The sequence below is a fragment of the Camelus dromedarius genome, chromosome 32, assembly GCF_036321535.1.
Source record: "Camelus dromedarius isolate mCamDro1 chromosome 32, mCamDro1.pat, whole genome shotgun sequence".
NCBI classification, from domain to species: Eukaryota; Metazoa; Chordata; class Mammalia; order Artiodactyla; family Camelidae; genus Camelus; species Camelus dromedarius.
The window spans coordinates 17739393-17764516 of NC_087467.1; the positions used below are offsets into that span (position 1 = coordinate 17739393).

The window sequence follows — 25124 nt, forward strand, 5'->3', positions numbered from 1 at the left end:
GAATAAGGTTCTAACACAAAACTTTAATTGCATCATGTTCCAAGAATGTTATTAACAAAGTGAAATCAAACAGAATTATCCAAAAAAAAGAAAAGAAAAATATACACATAACTAACTTGGAAGTTTAGACATCTTAATCAACTCTATTAAATAGTGGCCTCAGTTTCTTTGTAGGAATTGAGGGAACTTAAGAAATTTTTTCTTTTTTCAATGTAGAGCTGGAATGTGAAACAATGAAACAGGAGAATTCTCGACTACAGAATATTGTTGATAACCAGAAGTACTCAGTTGCAGACATTGAGAGAATAAATCACGAAAGAAATGAATTGCAGCAGACCATTAACAAATTAACCAAGGACCTGGAGGCGGAACAGCAGCAGTTGTGGAATGAGGAGTTGAAATATGCCCGAGGCAAAGAGGCGGTATGTCATGCCCTTCCCAGAGTGGCAACTCTTCAGAACTTACCTTTGTAAACGTCTATCCGAGTTAAGAAGAACTGAGTGGGTAGGATAAATTGCCTGCTGAGGTACAGTTTTTTAGCATTGACATTTTACTAAAAATACACTCACCCCTTTATGTCAATTCAGCAACCCCCTCAATTTCTCAGTCATATTTAAGGTAGCCTATATTTTCTAACAGTGAACCAATAAATAAGCAAAAAGTCTCTAAGGCTATGAAAATAATTTTCATAAATCCCATGCCTTTTATTCTAGAAGTGAATATGAGTCACTTCTTCATTTACCTACTCACCACTCAAACATTTATTTAATATCTACAGGGTGCCACTTACCATGCTGGGCCTAGAGGAAAGAGAAAAAGACATAAGACTCCCCCCTTAAGAAACTTCCAATCTAGTTGATATTTTTAGCCATGAGGTCAGACCTCTAACAGATGCTTGCACAGCATACTGAGGAAGCAGAGTATACCTAACCCAGATTTGGTGTGCGTGATGTGGGGAGACGGGTGGCAGTGGTTTTTAGAAAGGCTTCCTTGAAGAGGTAACACCTAAACATAGCCAGCAAACTACGAAGTATATGGGAAAGCTCAGGGAGAAAAATTGCATGATGCACTGTGGTGTCCCAAGCTTTTCTTATGGCTGGAGCTTAATAGCAAGGGGCGGGGGCATATTGCAAATAATGGAAGTCAACAGATAAGCGCAGATCAGACAGTGAAAGTCTTTTTCATGTTTAGAAGTTTGGACTTTATCCTGAAAGCTCCAAGAGGCTCTTAAAATTTTTAAATAGATAAGCTCACATTTCAGAAAGATCTCATATTTGATACTGTGAAAAATGGAAAGAAGGAAGCAAAACAGTCAGATAAGGATCTGTAGCAGTGAAGTGGTGAGAAATTAAAAGCTGAATTTAGATAATGCTAGTGGAGATGCAAAGAAATGGGTGGATTCTGACTACTTAGGATGTAGAGTGAATAAGACTTGGTGAAAGAAAGGGGAGCAGTCCCCGGTGTCTGGCTTGGGTGATGGAGCAATGGCACCCCCAACTCGGGCTTAGAGGAGAAGTTGCCGGTCGGGAATGAGGATGGTACACTGGACCTGTTGTGTCCAGAGGGCATCCAAATAAAAATCTCAAGCAGGCTCTTTGATACAGTCTGGACCTCAGCATAAAATATCTGGGTTTGCAATGTAGATTTGTTAAAAATCAGTATGTATTGTCATTGAAGCCGCAAGGTAGATGAATTCAACAAGGGAAGAATGCAAAGGAAGAAGACAGAACCCTGGGAACACCAGCATCTTAGAGTAGACAAAGGCCCCTTAAGACAGGTCTGAAAGGAAATAGGACTAGCCAGAGAGGTCAACAGACTGGAAGCTGAGAGAAGAAAGTCAGGAAGGAATGAACAGTGTCAAATACAATGAAAGGATTCAAAAGTTGGTCAGATTCAGTAACAGCAGTCTCTAGTGACCTTCATCAGAACCAAATTACTTTACTTCATTTTAATTTAATAGGTGGTACATTATCATTTTAGCCAACATTGTTGAGAAAATGTGCTTACTGACCATGTGAGTTTATAGACAATTAAACTTTATCCTTATTTTTACTGGCAATCTTTTATGAATGTTCTGTGCTTCTGCCTTGCTTAGCTATATACTATTTATTCTTAAATGTAGCTCTCAGAAGACATGAATGTTTTCTTAATGATTCAGCATAATCATGAACATGACACCAATGTGTTCTAAAACAATAATGTAACAGGTTGTCTAGGGACATTTTCTCTATCAAATAGTTCCACAGTGATCCTGTCTGCTGCATACACTGTTTGCATTCCTAAGAAAACTTACATAAATTGACTTTTTTTTAAAGAAAAGGTAAGAAGGCATGTCTTTTAAAACGCTTTTTTTTTTAATGGAGAAAAACAGACTAGAAAGTTTCAAACATAAGTTTTAGTTTGAAGTTTTTCACTCTAATTTCTTCAGTTTTGTTTGTTTATTGGCAGATGTAGTTCTAAAATTTAAACTTCGCTGAGAAAAATTTAGTCTCTATCTTTTGCTCCAAAAGTAATGGGGGTTTTTTTTAACCCTATTACTTCCAGCACTTTCCTTAGTACGGTGTTTCTTATATATACAGATCACCATTGTTAAAACAGAAAAAGTACTTTGAACAAAGCGGCTGTGCTTGCTTAAGGGAGCAGTGCTGGGTTTTCATCCTGATCACATTGTGAAGTGCGTTATAAGCATAATGCAAATATTTTCTTAGGTTTTAACTGTTTTGCATAATTGAAAATCTGTATTTTACACACCTACGTATGTAATACTTAATATGGAATGGATAATTCAGTATGAGCAGTAAGTAGTGTCTTCTTTTTTGGCCCTGCTTCACCATAGTTTTGCTCTGCCTTAACCGTCCGTACTTGCTCATTCTCCTGACCTGCTAGGTAACCTGCCCCTATGAATTAAAAGGGAAAATAAACGTTTATAAGAAATAGCCTGTGGTGGTGATCCAGAAAGTCTTTGAACCTAGAATTTGATAAACCTGTGTCTTAGCCCTGGGTTTGCCACCACACGTTCATGTGACCTCAGCGTGTCCTCTAACTTCTCAGAGCCTCAGTTTCCTTATTTATAAAATGGAGTGTGGTTAGACTTGGTCAGTGAATCTGAAATGTTACCTCAAAAGATACTAATGAATAAATTTTATCTCTCAAGCACTGTGTGGGAAAGGGGAAGTTATGAATCTCTGGACTAGGTGAATTCTGTGTTTAATTAACTAAAACTATAAATTCTGAACACTATTTCTGATTTGGAGGATCAGGCTGAAAGAAGAAAATTATCTGGGAAGTAGGTAAGCAGTGGCCTAATGAGAGGCCAGAGAAGGGCCGTGAACGTGTGAAGAAAGCCTTAGGGTACTGAGTAGGTGAGATATTAAAGAACGGTAGCGGAATGCAAAAGCCCACCATAAACTTTCTGCCCGTGATATTTATTTCCGGACTGGTATTCCACATGCCACCTCTGACAGGAGGTATCCTTCAGAGATCTTTATTGAGATAAGACATTGGGGCTGCATCTAGACTTATCAGGAAAGAATGTGATGAATTTTCACTGTCTGGATTGGTTGTGGGAAGGCGAAATGAGACACATATTTACTCTCCCTGCAGTTAGGTGTGATAAAGTGCGTGGGCTTGTGAAAATTGTTTCATTAGAGAAATAAAATCCTAGTGAAGAACAGAGAAAAACAACCCTAGCATCATTAATATAAGGACAAGTAGACCTACATACCTTAGTAGCCCCTAGAGAGCTACTATGTTACAAATTATAGTAGTTGAAATGATTTCCTGATCTATTAATAAGAAATCTTAAATTTAATATATATAAGTAATATTGCTTTTGAGAGCTGAGAAATGTTTGGAAATTACAGATTTTTTTAAACAGGTTCTGATGGGTACTTTTGCCATTCTTTTACTCAAAATATTCATTTTTATGGATTAATGACAACAGCAAGAAACTAAGAATGTATTAAATGGAGGAAGCCTAGACTCTGCAATTCATTTATTTAATCAAATACTATGTATCTCCTCTACACCAAGCAGTGTTCTAGGCGCTGAGGATGCAGCTGCTTTCATGGAGCTTACATTCAAGTAATGGAGGTGAACAAGTAAATAATATATGTCAGATAGTAATTAGTGCTTTGAAGAAGTGTAAAGTAAGAGGATAGAGAAATTGGGGGGGTTACATCATCACGAAGGCTTTCCCTCTAACATAATTTGAACAAAGCCTTGAAGAAGGGAAGGAGACCAGGAAATGTGGCATGTGTTACTAACGTATTCTTATCAAAACAGTTGAAATAACATTTTAAGACTTAAATTACTACATTTCTCATTTTAGATAAATGACATGTTTTATTTTGTACATCAACAAAATTAAGGTTTGTTTGGTTTTGTTTCATAATGTCTCCATCTGGAACTTTAAAAAGTGAATTTTAGTTAATACCTAAATATGGACTATTCAAACTATTTGTCAGATAAATGGAAGAATAGGAGTATATTGCTTACTAATTACTTATGGTCTTAAAACTATCCTACAGTTTAGTGTAGATAAAATCTTTCAATCTTTATCTTTTAAAACCGCCATTCTTACTACCAAAAAATACTCAATTATAAACTAAAAAACATAATTTTTGTGTAAAACTTCAAAAACTGCCAATTGAAAACCATGTGGAATGGAGCTATTTTGTTTTTTTGTAACATTTTTGTGTTCTCTTCTTACAGATTGAAACACAATTAGCAGAATATCATAAGTTGGCTAGAAAATTAAAACTTATTCCTAAAGGTGCTGAGAATTCCAAAGGTTATGACTTTGAAATTAAGTTTAATCCTGAAGCTGGTGCCAACTGCCTTGTCAAATACAGAGCTCAAGTTTATGTACGTAATCGTGAGTACTTCAGGAGGTTTTTAAAGGATGTGATTAATGTCTGGATCATATATTTACAAGAGTTTAAACTTAAGCATGTCCATAACTCAGGACTAAACATAGAAATACAACACTGAAAGTTTTTGTCTTCTTTCTTCCTGGTAGTAGAAATCTTCTCTCTATTGTACTTACTCTTCAAATTATAAAGCCTTGTCTTCCTCTCTACATGCTTTATCTATTCAGCTATCCAACAAAAGATCTGATTACATATAAAATAGATGCCAAGATTATAAAGACAAAAAAAGAGCTGACCCTTGCTTTCAAGTTGCTGCTAGGGGAGAAAGACATAAAAATAAATGCTATGTATGTATTAGTCTTTATAAGGTATGGTACCAAGATCAATTCTTCCCAGAATTAAGAGAAAAGAAAAGTCTCTGCAAAGATGGTAAAGCTGGAGTGAAATTTGAAAGATGAGATACTTAAGGGACTGGTCTGTGGGAAAGAGTTTCAGGCACAAGGACACACATGAAAGCATGAAATACAATAGAGCATTATGTAACACCAGCAGTCACTAATGAGAAAACTGCACAAAATTTTCAAATATGGCCAAGGATATAATTTGGGGAAGAAAATTTTTAATTCAAACTTCTTAATTATTCACAGATTTTAGTATTTTAGTGACTCCCCCAAAAAAGTCAATTTTGAAAATTTTTTTTAATTTTTTTTAAACATTATCTTTCTGGGGGTGGAGGGATTAGGTTTATTTATTTTGTTATTTATTTATTTATTTTTAATTTTTTAAATTTTTTAATGGAGGTACTAGGGTTTGAACCTAGGACCTCCAGCATGCTAAGCATGTCCACTGAGCTATACCCTCCTCCATCAAAAAATGTCAAAATCTAAAGCCATGCATTTTTTTTCCCTTGAGAATCACTCATGTATTCCATAAATTACTTATTGAATACACACTATTTTCCTTACCAGCTAAGTGCTGGAGATGAAATACCTGGAAAGATACAATCCTTACTTTCACAGATTAGTTTACTGGTGGACAGACTTTGATTAAATAAAGCTAAACTCATTTTTAATAGAAAAAGATGCATCCAATAAACATTTAATCTTTTTCTGTATTGTTTCTCAACAATAGCTAGGTAGGTAGATAGGCAGGCAGGCAAATAGGGTTTATTCACCTCTATTTTTAGTAGTTTGACATGGCTAATACAAGAATCAAATCACTGTAGAATCAAATCACTGTAGAAAAGATTACCCAGTGCAAAAAGAATGTATATGCTCAGAAAAAAAAGGAAGTATTTTCTTTGCTCTCTTACATAATAATAGAATAATAAAAATAGAAATAACATCAAGAAAGTGCAACCCCAATTGTTGTAAGTAGTATGTGCAGAAAAGTTCTTAAAGAGATTAAAGAAGCCATTGCCTCTTTCAGAAAAGAGCAGCCAAAAGTAAATCTCAGCCATAACTTCAAAAGAGCTACTGAAAACATAGTAGTGTACAGGATTTTCTTTGGGAGTGTTGAAATTGTTCTAAAATGAGAGTGCATTGTGAGTGTACTAAATGCCCCTGAGTTATACACTTTAAAAGAGCAAATTTTATGTTAAATTCGTTTTAATTATTTCAGTTTAGGCCACCTCTCTTGCTCCCTCCTCTCTGGAGATGGCCCACACTCTGTCTATGAAGTGTGTATCTGCTTTTAATTTAACCTGAGCACCCAGCCCCTATACCTCATGGCCTTTCTCTTGCCTTTTGAAATAGCTTACACTCTTTGCAGTATGTATCTCTCTAAATAAATCTATCTTTACTCAAAAAAAAAAGTATTTCAGTTTAGCCATTTTAAAGTGTGTTTCATCTCAACAACAACAAAAATAATAATGGGAAGCAATGAATACTGTTTGAAATAAAATCAGTAGAAAAGAGGATAAATAAGAGAAATGCAAGCAGATAAGAGCTTCCAGTTGGTGAACATGTGGAGACGCAGGGAGAGTGGCACACCTAGAAAATATGGACTCTCCACACCCCTTCCCAAGTACCTTGCCCTGTCCATCTCTTCCATCTGGCTGTTCCTGAGTTCCATTTTTATTGAAATAAAGTGGTAAATATTTGCCTATTTTGAACACCCATCTTGCTTTATTCGTGGATCAGCCCTCTCCCCCTGCGATCTCTCTGCAGTAGTATGTTGTTGGGAAGGGGGAAATTTTCCTTCTCCCAGACAGTTTTGGCAAGCCAGCCTGGAGAAATCACTGGCTGGAAAACTGCTTACTCCTCCCCCTTTCCAAGAGTACTTCAGCTGAGAGATCTCGGGACATCTGACAAAAGCAGGCAGAAGGTAAGATTTCTTACCATTTCAGCCTCCCAGATCTCTGACTGCAAGAAGGGAAAGTGATGATAGTCCACTTTGCCTCAGTTTTGTTCTGAGTCCTGCCACAAGAACTTAAGCAGAGTACAGGGGGAATTTTCCCTCTCCCTGACAATGTAGAGATCTTCCTCCTTCCTTTTTCAGCCTCAGTCCTACATTGTATGGCTAATTCAACCAGTCCCTGCTGATTAACATTTGCCATGTTTCAAGCCTTCTGCTATCACAACAGAGTTACAATGAAGAGCAAAAAATGAAGAAGAAAAATAAGCAGATAATTGTACGACTAAAGAATAGAAAAGTATTAAGAGAAAAATTACTCATCTAGAGAGCACAGCATAAAAGTAAAACCCACATGTAAATTGTTTTCAAGAAAGTTATTGCATTAAACTAAGTGTACTTATAAAATGTTTAAATAATAGCAGTGACTTTCCAGAAAAGAAGCAAATCTAAAATTTTGCAAGTATTCAAACCAAAAGCAAGTTATACTCCATAGTTAGAGAAGTTGCACTACAATTAGTTTTATTTTCTTATCGATGGTGTATTTAATTTAGATTAAAAATGCCATGGCTCTACTTTTTTTTCTCCAAAAGATGCCTCATGAGAGAACTGTAATTACATATGTCGTATGTAATCCATGTTCCCATGTATTTTATAGGTACCACTCAAGGAACTCTTAAACCAAACTGAAGAAGAAATTAATAAAGCTCTAAATAAAAAGATGGGGTTGGAGGATACTTTAGAACAAGTAAGTAATGAAACAGAGTCATTAAAAACAAACATTAGATTTTGTGGTTTCTAATTGCTAAGGGCTGAATTTTTAATATATTATGAAAAATAAGAGTTGGGTATACCTTTGACTTAGAAACACTTGAAGTAATTTTTTAAGTAACTTAAACATCATTCTAAGCTTCATGTGTCATTGATGAAGTGATAAAACTGAGTAAAACTCCCTTTTCTCTTTTTTAAATGGAGAATTGCCTCCTTTATCTAATATGATTTAATTATATTAATTTAGTAATATTTCTTTTTATAGTAAAAGGGATTTGAGGTGGCTACCCTGAAAAGTAAGTACATATCATTTGGGTTTAGAAGCTAACTAGCTATGACAGATTAGGTCTTCCATTTACCCGATTTTTCATTTAGGACCGTGGAATTCAGAGGAATTCAAATTTAAATGTCTATGAAAGTCTATTTCCAAAAGTAGTTTCAGAAAGTTCCTGGTTTTGAGATACTTGAAACATAATACCACAAATACCCCTGAGAGAGAATGCTATTGTATTTAACAACCTTTAGAGTAAGCATTATTATCCTTGATTAAGAAAAGTGAGGAAGCTCCTTCTCCAATGCAAACAAAAGGTACTGTTTATATAACACCAAACAATTAAAGGAAAGCCCTAGCTAATTCAGATCTTCAAGAACTATTGTGTTCTGGCAAACAGATTTCAAGATGTAAAAGAAATGCTATCTTTTCTGAGAACAAAAACTTGTTTACATTTTTTCTTATCTGGAAATAAAATCTGTGCATTTCACAAATAATTCTGAAAGTAACCCATTTTTTTTTAATGTTAACAAATTTTATCAAGACTTACTTTGCATTGGAAAGAATTTTTCCACTCTTCCCACAAATAGAAAAATTTGTTAGATAAGTGAAGAGTTTCCTGATACTATTGTTATTATAATTTGGGATTTCTACAAATTTGGGGGGTTTGTAGCTGACAGTATGGAAGGAAGATGGAAATCAGGACTGCTTTAACAGGTGTTCCACAGAGTGGTAGTTATTTGAGGTAAAGTCTTTAGGATGCTTCAGTTTAGTTTCTCTCTTTTGGAATGGGCAGTAAACCCGAAGACTCAAAAAGGTATGAATTTCAAGCAATAGGAACCTCCTGACTGAAACATATTTCAGACTGACCTGAAACTTTTTAAAGGCTCTAGGCAGGAAAATTTGGGCAGGGTGGGGAAGCAATTATAAAATGCCTACTATAGGCTAGACCCCATGTTAATATTCCAAAGATAAATATAACTAAATTTACATAAAATATAAAGTCCCATTTGGAGAAAAAGACTGATATATGCAATTGTGCTAATCAGATTTGCATTTTTGAAAAACCCCTTTGGGCATAGGAAAAAATGACTTAGTGGGGTTAGGGTTAGTTAAGAAGTTAAGAAATTAAACCAAAGTATTAGAGTAGAAATAGAAGGAAGGGGACAGGTTTAAGAAATGTTAGAGATGCATTTCATGGCTGAATGTGAAAGGTAGGAAAGAAAGAAGTATCAACAGTGACTTCCATTTTTCTGGTGTGGTCAACCTAGAGAAGGAAAGATGAGTGCTGAGAGTGGGTGGGACGGCTGGAGGTGTCAAGCTTGCCGTCTACGGGACACAGACATCCAAAAGAAAGTTAAGGTGATAGATTCAGAACATAAGAGAGAGATTGTGTCTGAAAGTATAGATTTTAGGGTCTTCGTACATACATGATCATTGAAGCCAGGGATGTGGCTGATATTTCTTGAGGATGTGTAGAAGAAAATGGCAAAGGATTGGCAAAGAGAAAATTGTGGGAAAAGCACTTAGAAGAAGTAGACAAGGTAATTAGAGAATAATTAGAAGAGGATATGCTATGAAATCCAAAGTAGAGAGGACTTTTCAAGAAAGGAGTAATCCTAACTAAACTTATTGTGGTAAATATTTCACAGTATTTACACATATCAAATCATCATCCTGTACAACTTAAACCTATACAGTGGCATATGTCAATTATATCTCAAACTAGAAAAAAAAACACGGAGTGATGAATGATGTAATATGCTTTAGAGAGTAAAAATGAAAACTATTTTTTTATATGACTAAGTTAAGATTGCATAAGGTAAAATAGCAATTTGAAATAGTAAAGGTTAAACAGAAATTAAAGATCAGAGTAATAAAATTAATCAATCTGATAAGTACTTTAAAATAATTACCAAAACCATTCAAGAAAGAGCAGGAAAAAACAAAATGAGAAATGAATACACTATAAACACAGAAGGAATTTATTTGAATTGCAAAGTAACACAAAAATCTATCTTTAAAGAATTTTATTTGTAAGGCTAATGTAACTCTCATGCCACAACCTGACAAAGATACCACAAAAGAAGAAAATTAAGTCAATCACATCTATGAATGTAAGTGTAAAGTTTAAATTAAATATTAGCAACCAAGATTTATTTAGCAATTTTTTTTTAAGAGTCTGCTCTCCATGTCTGTGCCATAATTAATGTTGGTGATACAGTATCTGCCTTTGTGAATTCTTATTTTGAGTGGGAAAATGGACATGAAAACAATTACTTTCATCATGACACTTTTGGAGTGCAAATACAGCATGCTGTGAATTCTCATAATACATCTAACATAAGCACAAGGTTCCTTCTGAAGGAAGTGGGAGCCGAGTTGTGAGTAACAAGTAGGAGTTGGCCATTAGATACATGGAAGGACACACATACACACACCCCTACCTCTCTGAAGGCCCAGGGACCAAAGAGCATGGCATGTTAAAGAGTCACCATGAGAATAAGTAGGATCGGGAGAAGCCTGGAGAAACCAGAACCTGATTCTGAAGAGGCTTATTTGTTCTTGCTTACTGGTTGAATTTTTATTCTGTAGGCAGTGGGGACCATTGAAGGTTTTTAACTCAGGAAATAAAACCTATGTATTTTAGTAAGCTCACAGTGTTGACGTTTTGAAGAGTAGCTTAGAGATACATGAGACTAGAGTCACACAGTTAAGAGACCTAACAGTATCTTCAGCCATAGGCTCAAGGACTCAAACCAAGGCTACTGCAGTGAGGATGGAGAAAAGAGGTTTAATGATTGAAACAACATAATTTAGTGGTCCACTTGGATGTGAAGGTTAAGGAAGAGAGAAATTAAGAATGTCCAGGTGTCCAGCTTTGGTATATGGTATTAAATAAAAATTATTTATGACACTTGTTAGCAATGGTAAGGCAGACTATTCAGTGGGGGCGGGGGTGGTTTTCTATTACAGTGGGATTTTGTAGCAGACAAGAAAGATTGGATTCAATTCCAAATATAGCAAAGAAAAGTGGGAATTTATAGCCAAGGAGCAGGGTAGGGATCAGTGAATGGAAAATTACTGAGAGGAAATATCATGGATAAGGGGGGATTCTGGCTAAACCAACCTAACGGTTTCTTCTCCAGGCAGGCCAAGGTGATCAGACATCACCTGGGGCATGGTAGAGGATAAAGAACCTGATCAGATATTCGGTATCGGGGGATTCTGGTTAAACTGACTTAGTAGGATTCTTGCTTAAAATTGGATAATACAGAGACAAACGTGAAAGCCCACAAGTCAGCCTAATTGAGAAAAGAGTTCAGATCATCCTGAGTAGTTTGGTCAAAGATATTCTTTGTCAGTGGTAAGGTTCTAAAACCTTGATAAAGAATACAAAGAAGGGTGTAGAACAGAGGATTTCAGACTGGGATATGCTTAATTTCAGGCCTCAAAGTGGAGAATATTCAGTAGGCAATTGGACTTTGGAGACATATAGATAGAGATATTTTTAGCATACGTATAATTAAATCCAGGAGATTTCCCAGGTGTGAGAATGAGAGAGCGCTCTCCCAAGTGAGCACATGAGAATACAGCCAAGATGAAAATCCTGGGAGAACATCCACATCCAAAGTATAAGCAGAGAAAGAGAAATATATATGAATTAGAAGCACCGAACCTCCCAAGACTTAATGAGGAAACCAGGAGTTTCCATGGTCTTATCAGTAACTACAAATGTTACTCAGATTAAGTCTAAAAGGTGATGGTTGACTCTCATAATTAAGGTGTTCCTGGTGCCATTTGCAAAAGCAATTTCATGAACCAGAGGAGCCAGAAAGCATATTACTGTGGATTGAAGTTTGAATGGTAAGAGAGGAAGATACTGTAATCGAAATAGACTATTTTTCATGGACTACTACGAATCTGACCGTTACAAATGTTTGAATCTAAGGAAAGGAGATGGAACAGTAGCTAGGAAGTGGTGTATGAAAAAGTTTTTTGGGTTTTGTGATTTTGTTTTGTTTTGTTTTGTTTTTTAATGTGGGAGGGTGTTGTTTGGTTTTAAAGATGAGGGAGAGAGTTCAAGGGAAAGAGTTTGGTAAATAAATAAATAAAATTAGGAACAAAAGGCACTGATGGATTTGAATGTGGTCCATGAAGAAATATAAAGGCATGGGACCCAGAGAAGAGCTGGAGGCGTTACTTTTCTTCATGAAGAAAATGTGTACCCTGCATCCTGACACTGACTGGAAGGAAGAAGGAAACGTCCTGTGTTAGTTGGCTGGTTGATTCGTTGGTTGAAGGCAAGAAGTGATGGAATAGTGGCTTCTGTCTTCTCAGTTATAGAAGGAAAAAATAACCTAAATAAAGTAACTAATGATATCATTTTTGCTTATAAGCAGCTTAAGAGCACAAGAAAGAGAGAGGGAAAGAAAGAAGGAAGGAGGAAGGAAGGAAGAATGCCAAATAGTAATAGTTCTTTGGGGCTGCAGAACTACTTATTGGTGATTGTTGTTTTCTTTAGTTCTTCCCATTTACCACAATGGAAATAGGTACTTTTGTTGTCAGGGGAAAAAAGTGTTTAACTGATAAAACTTTAGTAAAGCTGACATAGAAAATAGAGCTGCTCGGATATAAGTAAACACATTTGATCAACCATGAGGACCTAGTGGAAGTTCTGATTATATAAGTGTCCTGACCTTACTGAAGGTGAATTTAATGAAACAATTTGTTTAACTTAGTAATTACTTCAGAAGTAGTATATCTATAGACTGTAAGCCAAGTTTAAACTTTTAGTAACTCTAGTCTTTAAAATTCGAAAGGCAGGTGGTATAGAAAAACTCCTTGGAGTTAGTTTTGAGTTCTGGGCATATGCTAGTTGCATGATCCTGAGTAAACAGCATTCTTCCTAGCCTCGCTTCTCCCTTGTAGAGTAGGAAAGGAACGTCCCTCACAGGAGACTTTGGATGATTGAATGAGAAATACTATATGCAAGTTTCCTTTTACAGAAAGATGTAAATTTATTAATACATTTTACTATTTTACTATTTATTATTTATTACTATTTTCTGCTTCCTGTTGGAAATATCCTCTTGGTCCAGGTAAAAAACATTCTGTATTAGTTACTGGTATTAACTGGTATCAGCACCTGTCAACAGGAAATGAACTTTAGGAACATATTCTTTTTTTTTTCCCTCAGTTTTGGTTTCAGCAGACCTTAAGGCTCAATCTTTAACAAGATTAAATGCATTTACTTTATTACTGTTTGTAATAATGCATTGACTTTAACCAATTAGCAAACATCAAATAAAATCAATATGAATGGTTCTCTTTAACATCCCAGGAAGTAAACACACAAATGGAAGCTAGATCACTAACTGAAGTAGATAAATAAAGCAAGGCTTCAAAACAAGAGAGCAAAACAATTTATACTTATTAATTAATATAAAAATATTAATAGCATATGTAATATCTACATAATATGTATATGAGAGCTTAAAAAGCGCTCTCACTGCTACCAGTAGAAAAACAGATATTGGTATCTATTTTGCTGAGAATTATTCCAGATTTTTTTATTTATTAAAAAATGTTTGATGTATAGTTATGATTTCTCAAACAAAGTTTTATTCCTCAAGTTAAATACAATGATAACAGAAAGCAGGAGAAGTGTACGAACTCTCAAAGAAGAAGTTCAAAAGCTGGATGATCTTTACCAACAAAAAGTTAAGGTAAGAATTTTGCCACAGTTTGTATAGATTAGCCAAAGCCATGTCATGATTGATGGACTAGGCACCTATTCTGACATCAAACTGAAATCTTTAAGCTACATCCTGTAACTTGTACTTTAGTTTAATCTCCTTATCCAGAGTTTATTATAAGTAATTATTTTGTTCTTCTAAAGAACTTATTTATGGAATTGGGCTGTTTCACCATAGAATATGTTTACTATTCCATTAATATTTTATACTTGCGGGGTTTTTTTTAATATATTTGGGGCAGGGGGTAATTAGGTTTATTTATTTACTTATTTTAATGGAGGTACTGGGGAATTGAACCTAGGACCTCATGCATGCTAGACACACTCTACCACTGAGCTGTTCCATTCCCCCCAATACTTGGGTTTGTGATTCAGTATCTTTGCAAGACCAAAACATGTTTTAAACATAATCTCTTCTACCTTTTTATAGAGATTTAGTGTTAAGTACTCCTAAAACTTGAACCCCAGTAAGGCTTTTGTAAAAGTGATGGCCCATAAAGAGTCGTTGCAAACTGACTATCTTGGCCAAATTCCAAAGACCATTTACATGAAATTTGGAATATAGGTAAATAAGAATCATTCTCCACCACCTTTAAGCTACCTTCTGACCAGCATTTTACTTAGGGAAGTTCTCATATGACTTTGCATTACCACATAACACAATTTATGTGAAAATTTTAACCAGTATTTTTTACTTAGTTATACCAACAAACTATCAAGAAATGAAAACTTTTCTCTTGAGCTGTATTATGTTTAGGGCCTATACATTTTTAAGCAGTGTGTAATTTTTAGAAAATGTGCCACAATAATATGATTTACATGTGAAATATGAGGCATTTGGTATACATTTTTATTTTTTCATATGTTCTCCATGATAATACTTCAGTTTATTCTCTAAAGCACTTAAATGACTTTATCCCATTTCATATTGATTAACCTAGGAATTGATGAATTTGAGTTACTTTGCCTATATATAATTAATACATATGTGAATTGGTGGTTGTGTGAAAGTTACCCACATTTTGACCTATATAAAGGGTTTCTTTGATGCTCATGGGAAAAACGTAAATCAGAGTATTATAAAATTTCCTGTAGTACAGACTGTTAACTGCTAAATGAATTCTATACTTTTTGAAAATGTCACATTTATGTTTGTAATATAAAATTTCCAAAAAGAACATTTAAGTCTTCTACAGGTAAAGCAGTAAGCATCCTGTGAATACAAATGATGATGCAACCTGATATTTTTAGATGCTTTACATAAATTTTTAAAAATCCACCTGGAGAGCATAGAATGTAAATATCAAAAAACCGTAACCATAACTATCCTGATAGGAAGCTGAGGAAGAGGACAGAAAATGTGCCAATGAGCTGGAGTCCTTGGAGAAACACAAGCACCTGCTGGAGAGTGCGGTTAACGAGGGCCTCAGTGAAGCTATGAATGAGTTAGATGCCATTCAGCGGGAGTAAGTTCATCTCGCCAAGATTTATAATGTTTATTTTCAGTTTAATTATTTAACATTTTTATAAAACTAGATAAGTTTATTTGCTTTAATTTATATTGTAGAGCTATTTTGGGGAGAGGAAGTGATGAGTTAATCCATAGGCTCTATGTTAATTTATATTAAAATATACTCTTTTTTTTAAGCATTAAGAAGCTCTCAAAAAACTTTTTAAAAATCTTACTTTGAGATTGGGAAGTACAATCCTTAAGAAAATCACACCTCTTCGTTCCCTTGTTTGTAGCCTAGGGATAGAAAACTGAGTTGAAGGAGTTTTTGGCTTACAGTTTTTGTTTTTAATTTGAATTCGAATGCCTAAAGATAAGACTCCTGTTCCCTCAATTACATGTATTTAATGTCTTGTCCCTGAAAGCATTTAAGTTTACAGTCCTTTTGGAGACTCTGGTAAAATAATTCTGTTCCCAAGCTTTGTATGTAAAAGCACAAGGCTTTGGTGCTGTTGCTTGCATGGGATCTTTGAAAATGTTTTTATTTCTGTTTTAATGATTGCAAACTGGACCTCTATGAATTATACACAGGGCAAGCAGCACATATACCAATCGCAGCCTGGTTTTATTGGATATGAAAACAAGTAAGCTAACTAGAACTCATATTAGGTTTTATCCTAGACAACTAAAACGAGATTTTATTCTACAGATACCAACTAGTTGTGCAGACCACAACTGAAGAAAGACGAAAAGTAGGAAATAATTTGCAGCGTCTTTTAGAGATGGTTGCTACACATGTAGGATCTGTTGAGGTAGGTGTGTGAAGTTCTTTCCTACATTCTAAGAAAGCTTTTTTAAACTTTGATATATTTCTGTTTTGTTTCTACAGAAATTAAATGATAAATTTTATTTCTATGGAAAATATGATCTAGTAACAATATAGCAGAATTTTGTATAGCGGTATGCATTTTGTAAAGTAATTTTTTTTACATAGGTTTACTATACAACCCAGCAATTCTACTCCTAGGTATCAACCCACCAAAAGAAATGAAAACATGTCTGCACAAAGGCTTATAGACAAATGTTCATAGCAACATTATTCAATAATTGCTAAAAAGTAGAAACAACCCAAATATTCATTAACTGGTGAATGATGTACCCATACACTGGGATATGATTCAGCAATAAAAGGAAAGAAGCAGTGATACATGCTATAATGTGAATGAACATCAAAAACATGCTCAGGGAGAGATGCAAAAGTCCACATATTTATGACTCATATGAAATGTCTAGAAAAGGCAAATCCACAGAGGCAGAATGTAGATTTGTGGTTGCCAGGGGCTGGGTAGAAATCAGGGCAGATGGAAACAAAGATTTTAGTTAAGATGGCACAACTCTATAACTTTATTAAGTTACTCCTGTTGTTCCTTAACATTTGTTTGTTTTTATTGAGGTATAACATACCAAAAAAGGTGCACAAACCTTAATAAAAAATAATTTGTTTCATTCACATGAACAACATACAGTGATATTTATTACATCAACAGTATAGAATGATGTTGTGCCAGGCCATATTCTACATACTGAAAACATTAGTACATTTAGGATTTAATTAAGATTAAGCTGAAAGACCATATGATAGTGACAAATGTTTTCCTGTTAAAAAGCAAAATTCAACTGAGTAAATTTGAAGATCAAATTGGCCTTATTCAGTGATTCATCATTTGGGCTGTACCCCATCTAGCAAACAGAAAGAAGCTCCAAGGAGCTACAGAAAAGGAAAAGCTTTTAAAGGCACAGAGGGAGTTGGGTAAGGAAGTCTTAAATGAAGAAAAAGATTAGTTCAGACAAAGTTACCTCCTTTGTGGGACAAAAGGTTTTATTAGGCAGATGGCCTCACTGGTGCTGACCAGGAAATTCTAGACAGACCAGTTAAGATTATATTCCCGGGGAAGGTTGAAACTACAATTAAGTTAGGTATTAAGTCCCAGTTTGATGACATGGACTTAGCACAAGTGACTCCATTTTGGGCCTGTTGTTTCTTTTTAACGATTCCCCTCTTTTGATCAGACTCTCAGCTTGTCAGACAGAGACTTGATCAAATTTTATGGCATTAGCACAACTCTCAGCTATTGCTTGCAGCTTTAGTTGATCCTTTGTGTGGCATTCATAGGTCATGCTATTTTTGCTTAATGCCTGTGACATTCTGAAGACTCGGATCAAGGTTCACAATCCTTAAATCGGCCATTCTCTTCACTTCTTTATTGATGTTCTAGTCTTAGAGAGGTCATTTGCTTGGTGGTTAGCAGCTGCAAACATGCATTTAAAGCTTTTGAGAAAAATGTAACGCACTAGGGAGACCATTATGATTAGAATAAGCAAGATAATCCACAAGTAGTTGGAGTGCACTTTGGAGACATGGTCCCCAAAACCCAAACCAATCAAAACCATATGTCAAAGAAGATGTCACTGAAGGACGTTTTTAAGCCAAGTGGCTTGCTCAGTGATCTCATGTAACCGAGTTTCAACTTCCCTAGAAGTGGTAATACAGATATAGCAGGTGGTGTTGGCCATAATACAAACACTTCCTGGCTCAGCTAAAAGATAATCAAAGGCTTTCCTATTATCAGGAACAACTTTAGCCAAAGAGTCTAAGGAATTTTGTTGGGTACCTATTGCTTTAGCAGCAAATTCCATAATACTTTGAAGAGTTAAGGAGAGGTAGCTGATCATAGCCTCAATTGCAGTTACTCATTTACCAGGAAAGTAGGGTCTTGTTAAAGGAATCAGATCCAGAGTCATGAATGCTTCCTGGTAATTCCCATTTGAATCTGTGGCTTAGGACTGGAAAGGTGTCAGCCATTGAGACCAGTAAAATTTTTTATTATTTTTTAAATTTTTTAATGGAGATAGTGGGGAATGAACCCAGGACCTCGTGCATGCCAAGCATGTTCTCTACCACTGAGCTATATCCACCCCGCAAGACCAGTGAAATATTAATCATCTGTGGAATGCACAAGCCATTTTATTCTGGTTACCCTTGCCTTGTGTCACTTTCTTTGTATTGAGCCTGGACACAAAATTCCCCAAGTTTAGGGTTGTTAACCAGAATTGGGGAAATGGACCAGGATTTTCTTGCATCATGAACAGATCAGAGAACAGATCAGAGTGTTTTTTTAAATGACAAATCCAGCAGTTTGAAAGATTATCCTCCTGAAGAGTTGTAAACTATAAAGAATACCCAGAGTTGAAGAATAAAATCACTGAAATGAGTAACACACTAGAAGGAACCCAGAATAGAATAAATGAGGCAGATGAACGGATCAATGAGCTAGAAAACAGATTAGTGGAAATCACTACCACAGAACAGAAAAAAGAATATAAAGAAGTGAGGATAGTTTAAGAGAACTCTGGGACAACATGAAGTGCACTAATATTCACATTATAGGGGTCCCAGAAAGAGAAGAGAGAGAAAGGACCTGAGAAAATTTTTGAAGAGATAATAACCAAAAACTCCCCCAACTTGGGAAAGGAAACAATCACACAAGTCCAGGAAGTGCAGAGAGATCCACACAGAATCAACCCAAAGAGAAACACACAAGGCACATGGTAATCAAATTGACAAAAATTAAGGATAAGGAGAAACTATTAAAATTAGCCACAGAAAAGCAACAAATAACATACAAGAGAACTCCCATAAGGTTATCAGCTGATTTTTCAGCGGAAACTCCGCAGGCCAGAAGGGAGTGGCGCAATACATTTAAAGTGATGAAAGGGGGAAGCTTACAACCAAGAATACTCTATCCAACAAAGCTCTCGTTCAGACTTGATGGAGAAATCAAAAGTTTCATACATAAACAAAAGCTAAAAGATTTCAGCACCACCAAACCAGCTTTACAACAAATGTTAAAGGACCTTCTCTAGTCATCACTGTAAGAAAAGAGAACAAGAAGAAAGAAAAAAAAGAGAGACCTGGAAAAGTTTACTTTGGCAGTTCAAGGTCTTTTATGGTTCCATATAAATTTTGGGGTTGTTTATTCTAGTTCTGTGACATATTTTGACAGGGGTTGCATTGGATCTATAGATTGCTTTGGGTAGTGTGGCCATTTTAATAATCTTGATTCTTCCAATCCAGGAGCACAAGATACCTTTTCATTTCTTTGTATCATCTTCAATTTCCTTCATCAATGTTTTACAGTTTTCAGAGCATAGGTAACCTCCTTAGTTAAGTTTATTTCTAAGTATTTTGTTGTTATTAATGCAGTGGAAATGTTTATGCCAGTTATAAAATTCTGGTTTTAGAAGTGAAAAAAAAAAAAAAAGTGAATGAAGGACCATAACTGGGAAAATATCCTTTCTCATGGGTGAGTTGTATTACATTACACATATATGCTGCATCTTCTTTATCCATTCATCTATTGATGTGCACTTAGGATACTTCCATATCTTGGCAATTATAAATAATATTGCTGTTGATAATAGGGTGTATGTATCTTTTTGAATTAATTATTGTTTTGTGGTTGGCTTTATTCCTTTGATAACTATGTAAGTTTAAAAAGCTAAAACTCTAAACATTCTTAGAAACAATGAACAGTACATATATGTAAATTATAAAAATATGTGCAGTATATGTGTGTGTATTTACTTGCAGTATATTGTATATGTGCAGTTAAACTGTAACAATTCTACCTAATAAAACTGAAAAATAGGGGCAAAAAAAAAAAGATTACCCTCCTTAGCAATGATCTGGGAGACACAGATAATGACGTTACCTTTTCAGGACAACGGCAGAGTAAAGGAAAGAAAGAGAAGAGTTTCATGTTTAGTTAAAGCCTGAAATCTTAGTCTGGCATTCTCAGTTTAGGCAGTCTAACAGTATTCTTCTAATCTAAGAACACGGTGTGTCTTTCCATCTGTTTGTGTTATCTTCAGGGTTTTTTGTTTGTTTTGTTTTGTTTTTATCAGGGTCTAATAGTTTTCTGAGTACAGGTCTGTTACCTCTTCAGGTAAATTTATTCCTAGGTATTTTATTTCTTTTCATGCAATGGTAAATGGAATTGTTTCCTTAATTTTACTTTCTAATAGTTGATTGTTAGTGTGTAGAAATGCAACAGATTTCTGTATATTAATTTTGTAATTAAGAAGCATCCCCAAAAGTGGTGTAAAAAACATTTTATATTCCTCTCTCTACTGGGTACTATAGACAGAGGTCCAGATGAGTTTGGGGTGTTTGTTTTGTTGTTATTGTTGTTGTTTTTTCCAAGATTGCCATTATATATAAAAGCCTTTACTTAAATTTTTAACTGCCTGAAGCTTCACACTGGACCCAGTCCAACCTAAAGTGGACCCTGTCCTACTCCAGCTAGTAACACCAACAGTTCCCAATCTGGCATCTGGGGATTGGGAAAAGGATTGAACCAGCAGACCTCAACAAATGGGGATTGCAGACCAGGGGCTCCACATCAATGGGGAACTGAGAACTGTTACTAACAGCTCCCATGTGGATCTTGGGACGGAATCAATGGCTGGGGTTTCCAGTCAGATAGGAAAGTATGGAAAGTCAGTTATATTGAGGGCTTGACACAAAGAGAACAAAGCTCAGAACAGAGAAGATCTTCCCCCACGGCCCTCAGAAACAGCACGGAAGACCATGGACTCGGGGTTCGAGGGCACCACACCTACATTTCTCTTTGTCCCCAAAACCCCATCAGAAGTTCATTTCAGATCCCATTGCTGCCGCTGAAACTGTCAGAAAAATTCAACTGAGTAAATCTAAGGCCTTATTCAGTGATACATGAATTGGGCAGCATCCCGTCAAGCAAACAGGAAGAATTTCCAAGGAGCTACAGAAAAGAAAGAGGCACAGAGGGAGTGGGATAAGTCTTAAACAGAGGAAAAGGATCAGTTCAGGCAAGGTGGCAAGGTCACCTCCCTTTGTGGGACAGAAGGTTTTATTAGGCAGATTACCTCTCTGGTGCTGACCAGGAAATTCCAGACAGACCAGGTGAGATTACATTCCTGGGAAAGGTTGAAACTGCAATTAAGTTAGGTATTAAGTCCCATCTTGGTGCCATGGGCTTACTCAAGTGACTCCATTTTGAGCCTGTTGTTTCTTTTTAACATTCCTTTCTGTTAATTTGATATAAACACAGAATAAAGTATTTCTGAAACATGAAGTTTACCTTATCTATACCTTCTGCATAGCTTGAAAGTTAAACAATAAAACCATTCCTCTAATCTGCTATACAGAGCCCAAAATTAAAATCAATTGCTAAATCTAAAATTTTTTTGGTAGTGTATTTCCAGTTGTAAATTGTTTAAGGGGAAAGAAATTCATATCACATTAACAGGTTTTCATTTATTTGAAAACAGAGCGTGTAATAGCTTATGTCCCCTCATCTCTCCTGAATGACATTGAACTACTGCTTTCTTACTTGTTAGTACCCTTCCCTGCTTAGTGGTAAGAACTAAGAAAAGCATCCTGGAATACCACATCAGAAAACCTGGCTTCTACCCACTTCTTTCTAGTTCAGCCTCTTAGTGGCTCTATAACCTTTCATAGATCCTTCTTCAACGAGTATTGTTCACCTAAACCACAGACCAGAAAATAATTCGAGTGATTACATTCCCGGTTGTCAGAAGTCTAAAGTGGGCCCTCGGGCTGCACTCCTAGAAGCTCTAGCGAGGAATCTAGTTCCTTGCTTTTTCCACCATCTAGAGGCCACCTACAGCCCTTGGATTGTGGCCTCTTCCTCTATCTTCAAAGCCAACAGCACAGCATCGTCTATCCTTTCTGACCCTTATGTCTTTCTCTGACTTCCACACTGCTGATTCCCTTTTGCATCCTTGTGATTACGTTGGACCCGCCAGGATAATGCAGAATCTCCTTTTCTCAAGGTATTTAATCATATCAAGAGTATTTTTTTTTATTCCTGTTCTTAACATGTTGTGCTCTTATTTACAGATTTCACAAACACTTTAAAAGAAATTAATGTTTTTACATTAACAACTGCTTATTGTTTCCACTAGAAACATCTTGAGGAGCAGATTGCCAGAGCTGATAGAGAATATGAAGAATACACATCTGAGGATCTCTTGGAAAATATTAGAGAGATTGGAGACAAATATAAGAAGAAAGCTGCTCTGCTTAAGGCTTCTAACGAATGAAGACAAAATGTTGATTATCTAAACAGAAACTTTATTAACAGTGTGAATGTTGGAGAAAAACAGTGTAAATGTTGAAATGTCCTTTGTAGGTTTGAAAAGTCTCTAACATATCCTAAATCTTTTTTACACTGAAGTCTCATGGCCACATCTTCCCATGACCGTGAAATATTTTTATATCTTTTATAAATCTAGTTCATTAACTTACAGTATGTATGACCTGAAATTATGATAACTTGTTGGATTGTTATCTTTAGGTATGAAAGACTAGTTATGTTATGTACCTGGAGTTAATAAAATTGCATCCATACAGTGTGTTTTTCCCCTAATTTCTCTGCCTAACTTGAGATGGTTAGAAAATAAGTATTTCGAACTAAACCAGGAGTCAGCATGTTAACTGTGGGTCTACTCTAATCACGCCCATTCAGTGACGTATCGTCTATGACTGGTTTCACACCACAGGACCAGAGTTTAGTGTGACAGAGATCATATGACCTGAAAAGCCAAAAATGTGTACTATCTGGCCCTTTACAGAAAGTTTGCCAATCCCTGGTATAAACTATACAAAGGATTGGTACTGACTAACTAGAAAACTTTCCTAATCACTTTGGACATAATCAGAATCACTCTTCTATGTGTATGTGTATATATGTAAAGAGAGAAAAGCTAAAGTTCTTTCTGACTTCATGCCATCTTTAGTCTGAAATAAGCAGAATACGGAATGTGAAAATCAGAAGAAATAATAAGCTCATTCAGCCCCCTCATTTTAGAGATGAAAGTTTATTCCTAGAGAAGCGTGGATTTACCTCAGGTCATATCTGTTGTGGTAGAAACCACACTGGAACTTCCTTGAACCCGTGTGCAATTCTGAGTACAGCCACAGGAGTCCTGAAACTTGAACATTCTGGATGGTGAGGGAGTTCTGTTAGAAAGTGAGTTTTTTAGATCTAAATTGTGAGGACGCTCCTCCTTAAATTGAACTAACATCTGCCTCCAGTTGAACTTTCTATTCTCTTAACTTTATTCTAACTCTAAATCATGTCAGAATGAAGAGCATTAGAATTAAATGTTAAGCCACGTACTTTAAGAGCCGAGAATGGGATTCCCACAATGCTTTATGAAGGGAGGACATTCAGCCAGAGAGAACAGAAACAGACGAGTCATAGTTGGGAGATAATTAACAGGATACGACAAGGTTAACAGTTACTAATGTATTCAAGAGTCTGGATTACTGACATCCAATAGAACTGTCTTCAGTGATGGAAAAGAAATACTCTGTCTTCACTATCCAATATATATGACAGAATTAAGATGAACCAGAGCTTTGCCACCCTATGGAAACAGCAGCAGCAACATCACCTGGGACCTGGGGGGACTTTAGAAATGCAGACTCTTGGTCTCATCCCAAACCTGCTGAATCAGAATCTGCCCTTTTTACAGTATATTGACCTAAACTGTATGCATTAAAACTTTTCATAAGTTTTGACATATATATACGCCCTTCAATCATCATCACAATGAAGCTAATGAATATAGCTATCACCTCTGAGAGTTTCCTCATGGCCCTTGGCAATCCTTTCTCTTGCCCTACCTGACATCTGACTGACATGCGTCTCCAGGCAAGCACTAATCTCCTTTCTCTCACTATAGACTGGCATTTTCTAAAACTTTGTGCAAATAGAATCATATAGTATGTACATTTGTATAGCTTCTTTCAGAAAATTTTGAGATCCATGCTGTGTATCAGTAGTTCATGGCTTCTCATTGTTGAGTAGTGTTCATTGTATGAATGTATTGAGTTTGTTTAGCCATTTACCTGTTGATGGACACTTGGATTGTTTACAGTTCGGAGCCATCACAAATAAAATCTTTATAAACATTCATGTACAGTGTTTGTATGGACATATGCTTTCATTTCTCTTGAGTTAACACCTGGGAGTGGAATGGCTAGTTCGTATGTGGTAGGTGCATATTTAACTTTCATGAAACTTAGCAAATGTTTCCTAAAGTGGTTCTACCATATGTGCCTACCTGCAGTGTATGAGAGTTCCAGTTGCTCCACATCCTGACCCACTTACATAGTCAGTCTTAATAATTTAGCCATACTAAAGGTGTGTGGTTCTATCACACTGTGATATTAATTTGCATTTCCCTAATGACCAAAAGTGTTAAGCCCAATTTTTACTGGATTGTTTTATTACTAATTTGCAAGAGTTTTTGTGTATTCTAGACACAAGTCCTTTATCTGACACATGTTACATAAATATTTTCTCTCGGTCTGACTTGCTTTTTCATTTTAATGGTGTCTTTTAAATGAAAGTTTTTAGTTTTGATGTAGCCCAATTTATTATTTTTTTAAATACATTCTGCATTTTGTGTAGCATTTAAGGAATCTTTGCCAAGCCCAATAAATCTTTGCCAACATCACTGTCGTTTACACCTACCTATGTTTTATTCTAGAAACTTTTACCTTTAAACACCATGTTT

The 25124-nt window shown here is 35.7% G+C and overlaps 1 protein-coding gene across 2 annotated transcripts in view; it reads left to right on the forward strand.

The window, feature by feature from the left end:
* The window catches only part of NDC80 (NDC80 kinetochore complex component), a 41320-nt gene extending 16475 nt beyond the window's left edge, over positions 1 to 24845 (forward strand). The window contains exons 11-17 of one of the 2 annotated variants that reach the window (XM_031439116.2): positions 217 to 422; positions 4714 to 4866; positions 7882 to 7971; positions 13902 to 13994; positions 15359 to 15489; positions 16183 to 16285; positions 22503 to 24844. In XM_031439116.2, the coding sequence (XP_031294976.1) occupies positions 217 to 422; positions 4714 to 4866; positions 7882 to 7971; positions 13902 to 13994; positions 15359 to 15489; positions 16183 to 16285; positions 22503 to 22640 (914 nt within the window). In that variant the 3' untranslated portion in view covers positions 22641 to 24844. Of the gene's footprint in view, positions 1 to 216; positions 423 to 4713; positions 4867 to 7881; positions 7972 to 13901; positions 13995 to 15358; positions 15490 to 16182; positions 16286 to 22502 lie in introns of both variants that reach the window. The other variant, XM_064481554.1, reaches the window with a different exon arrangement.
* The last annotated feature ends 279 nt before the right edge of the window (positions 24846 to 25124 follow it).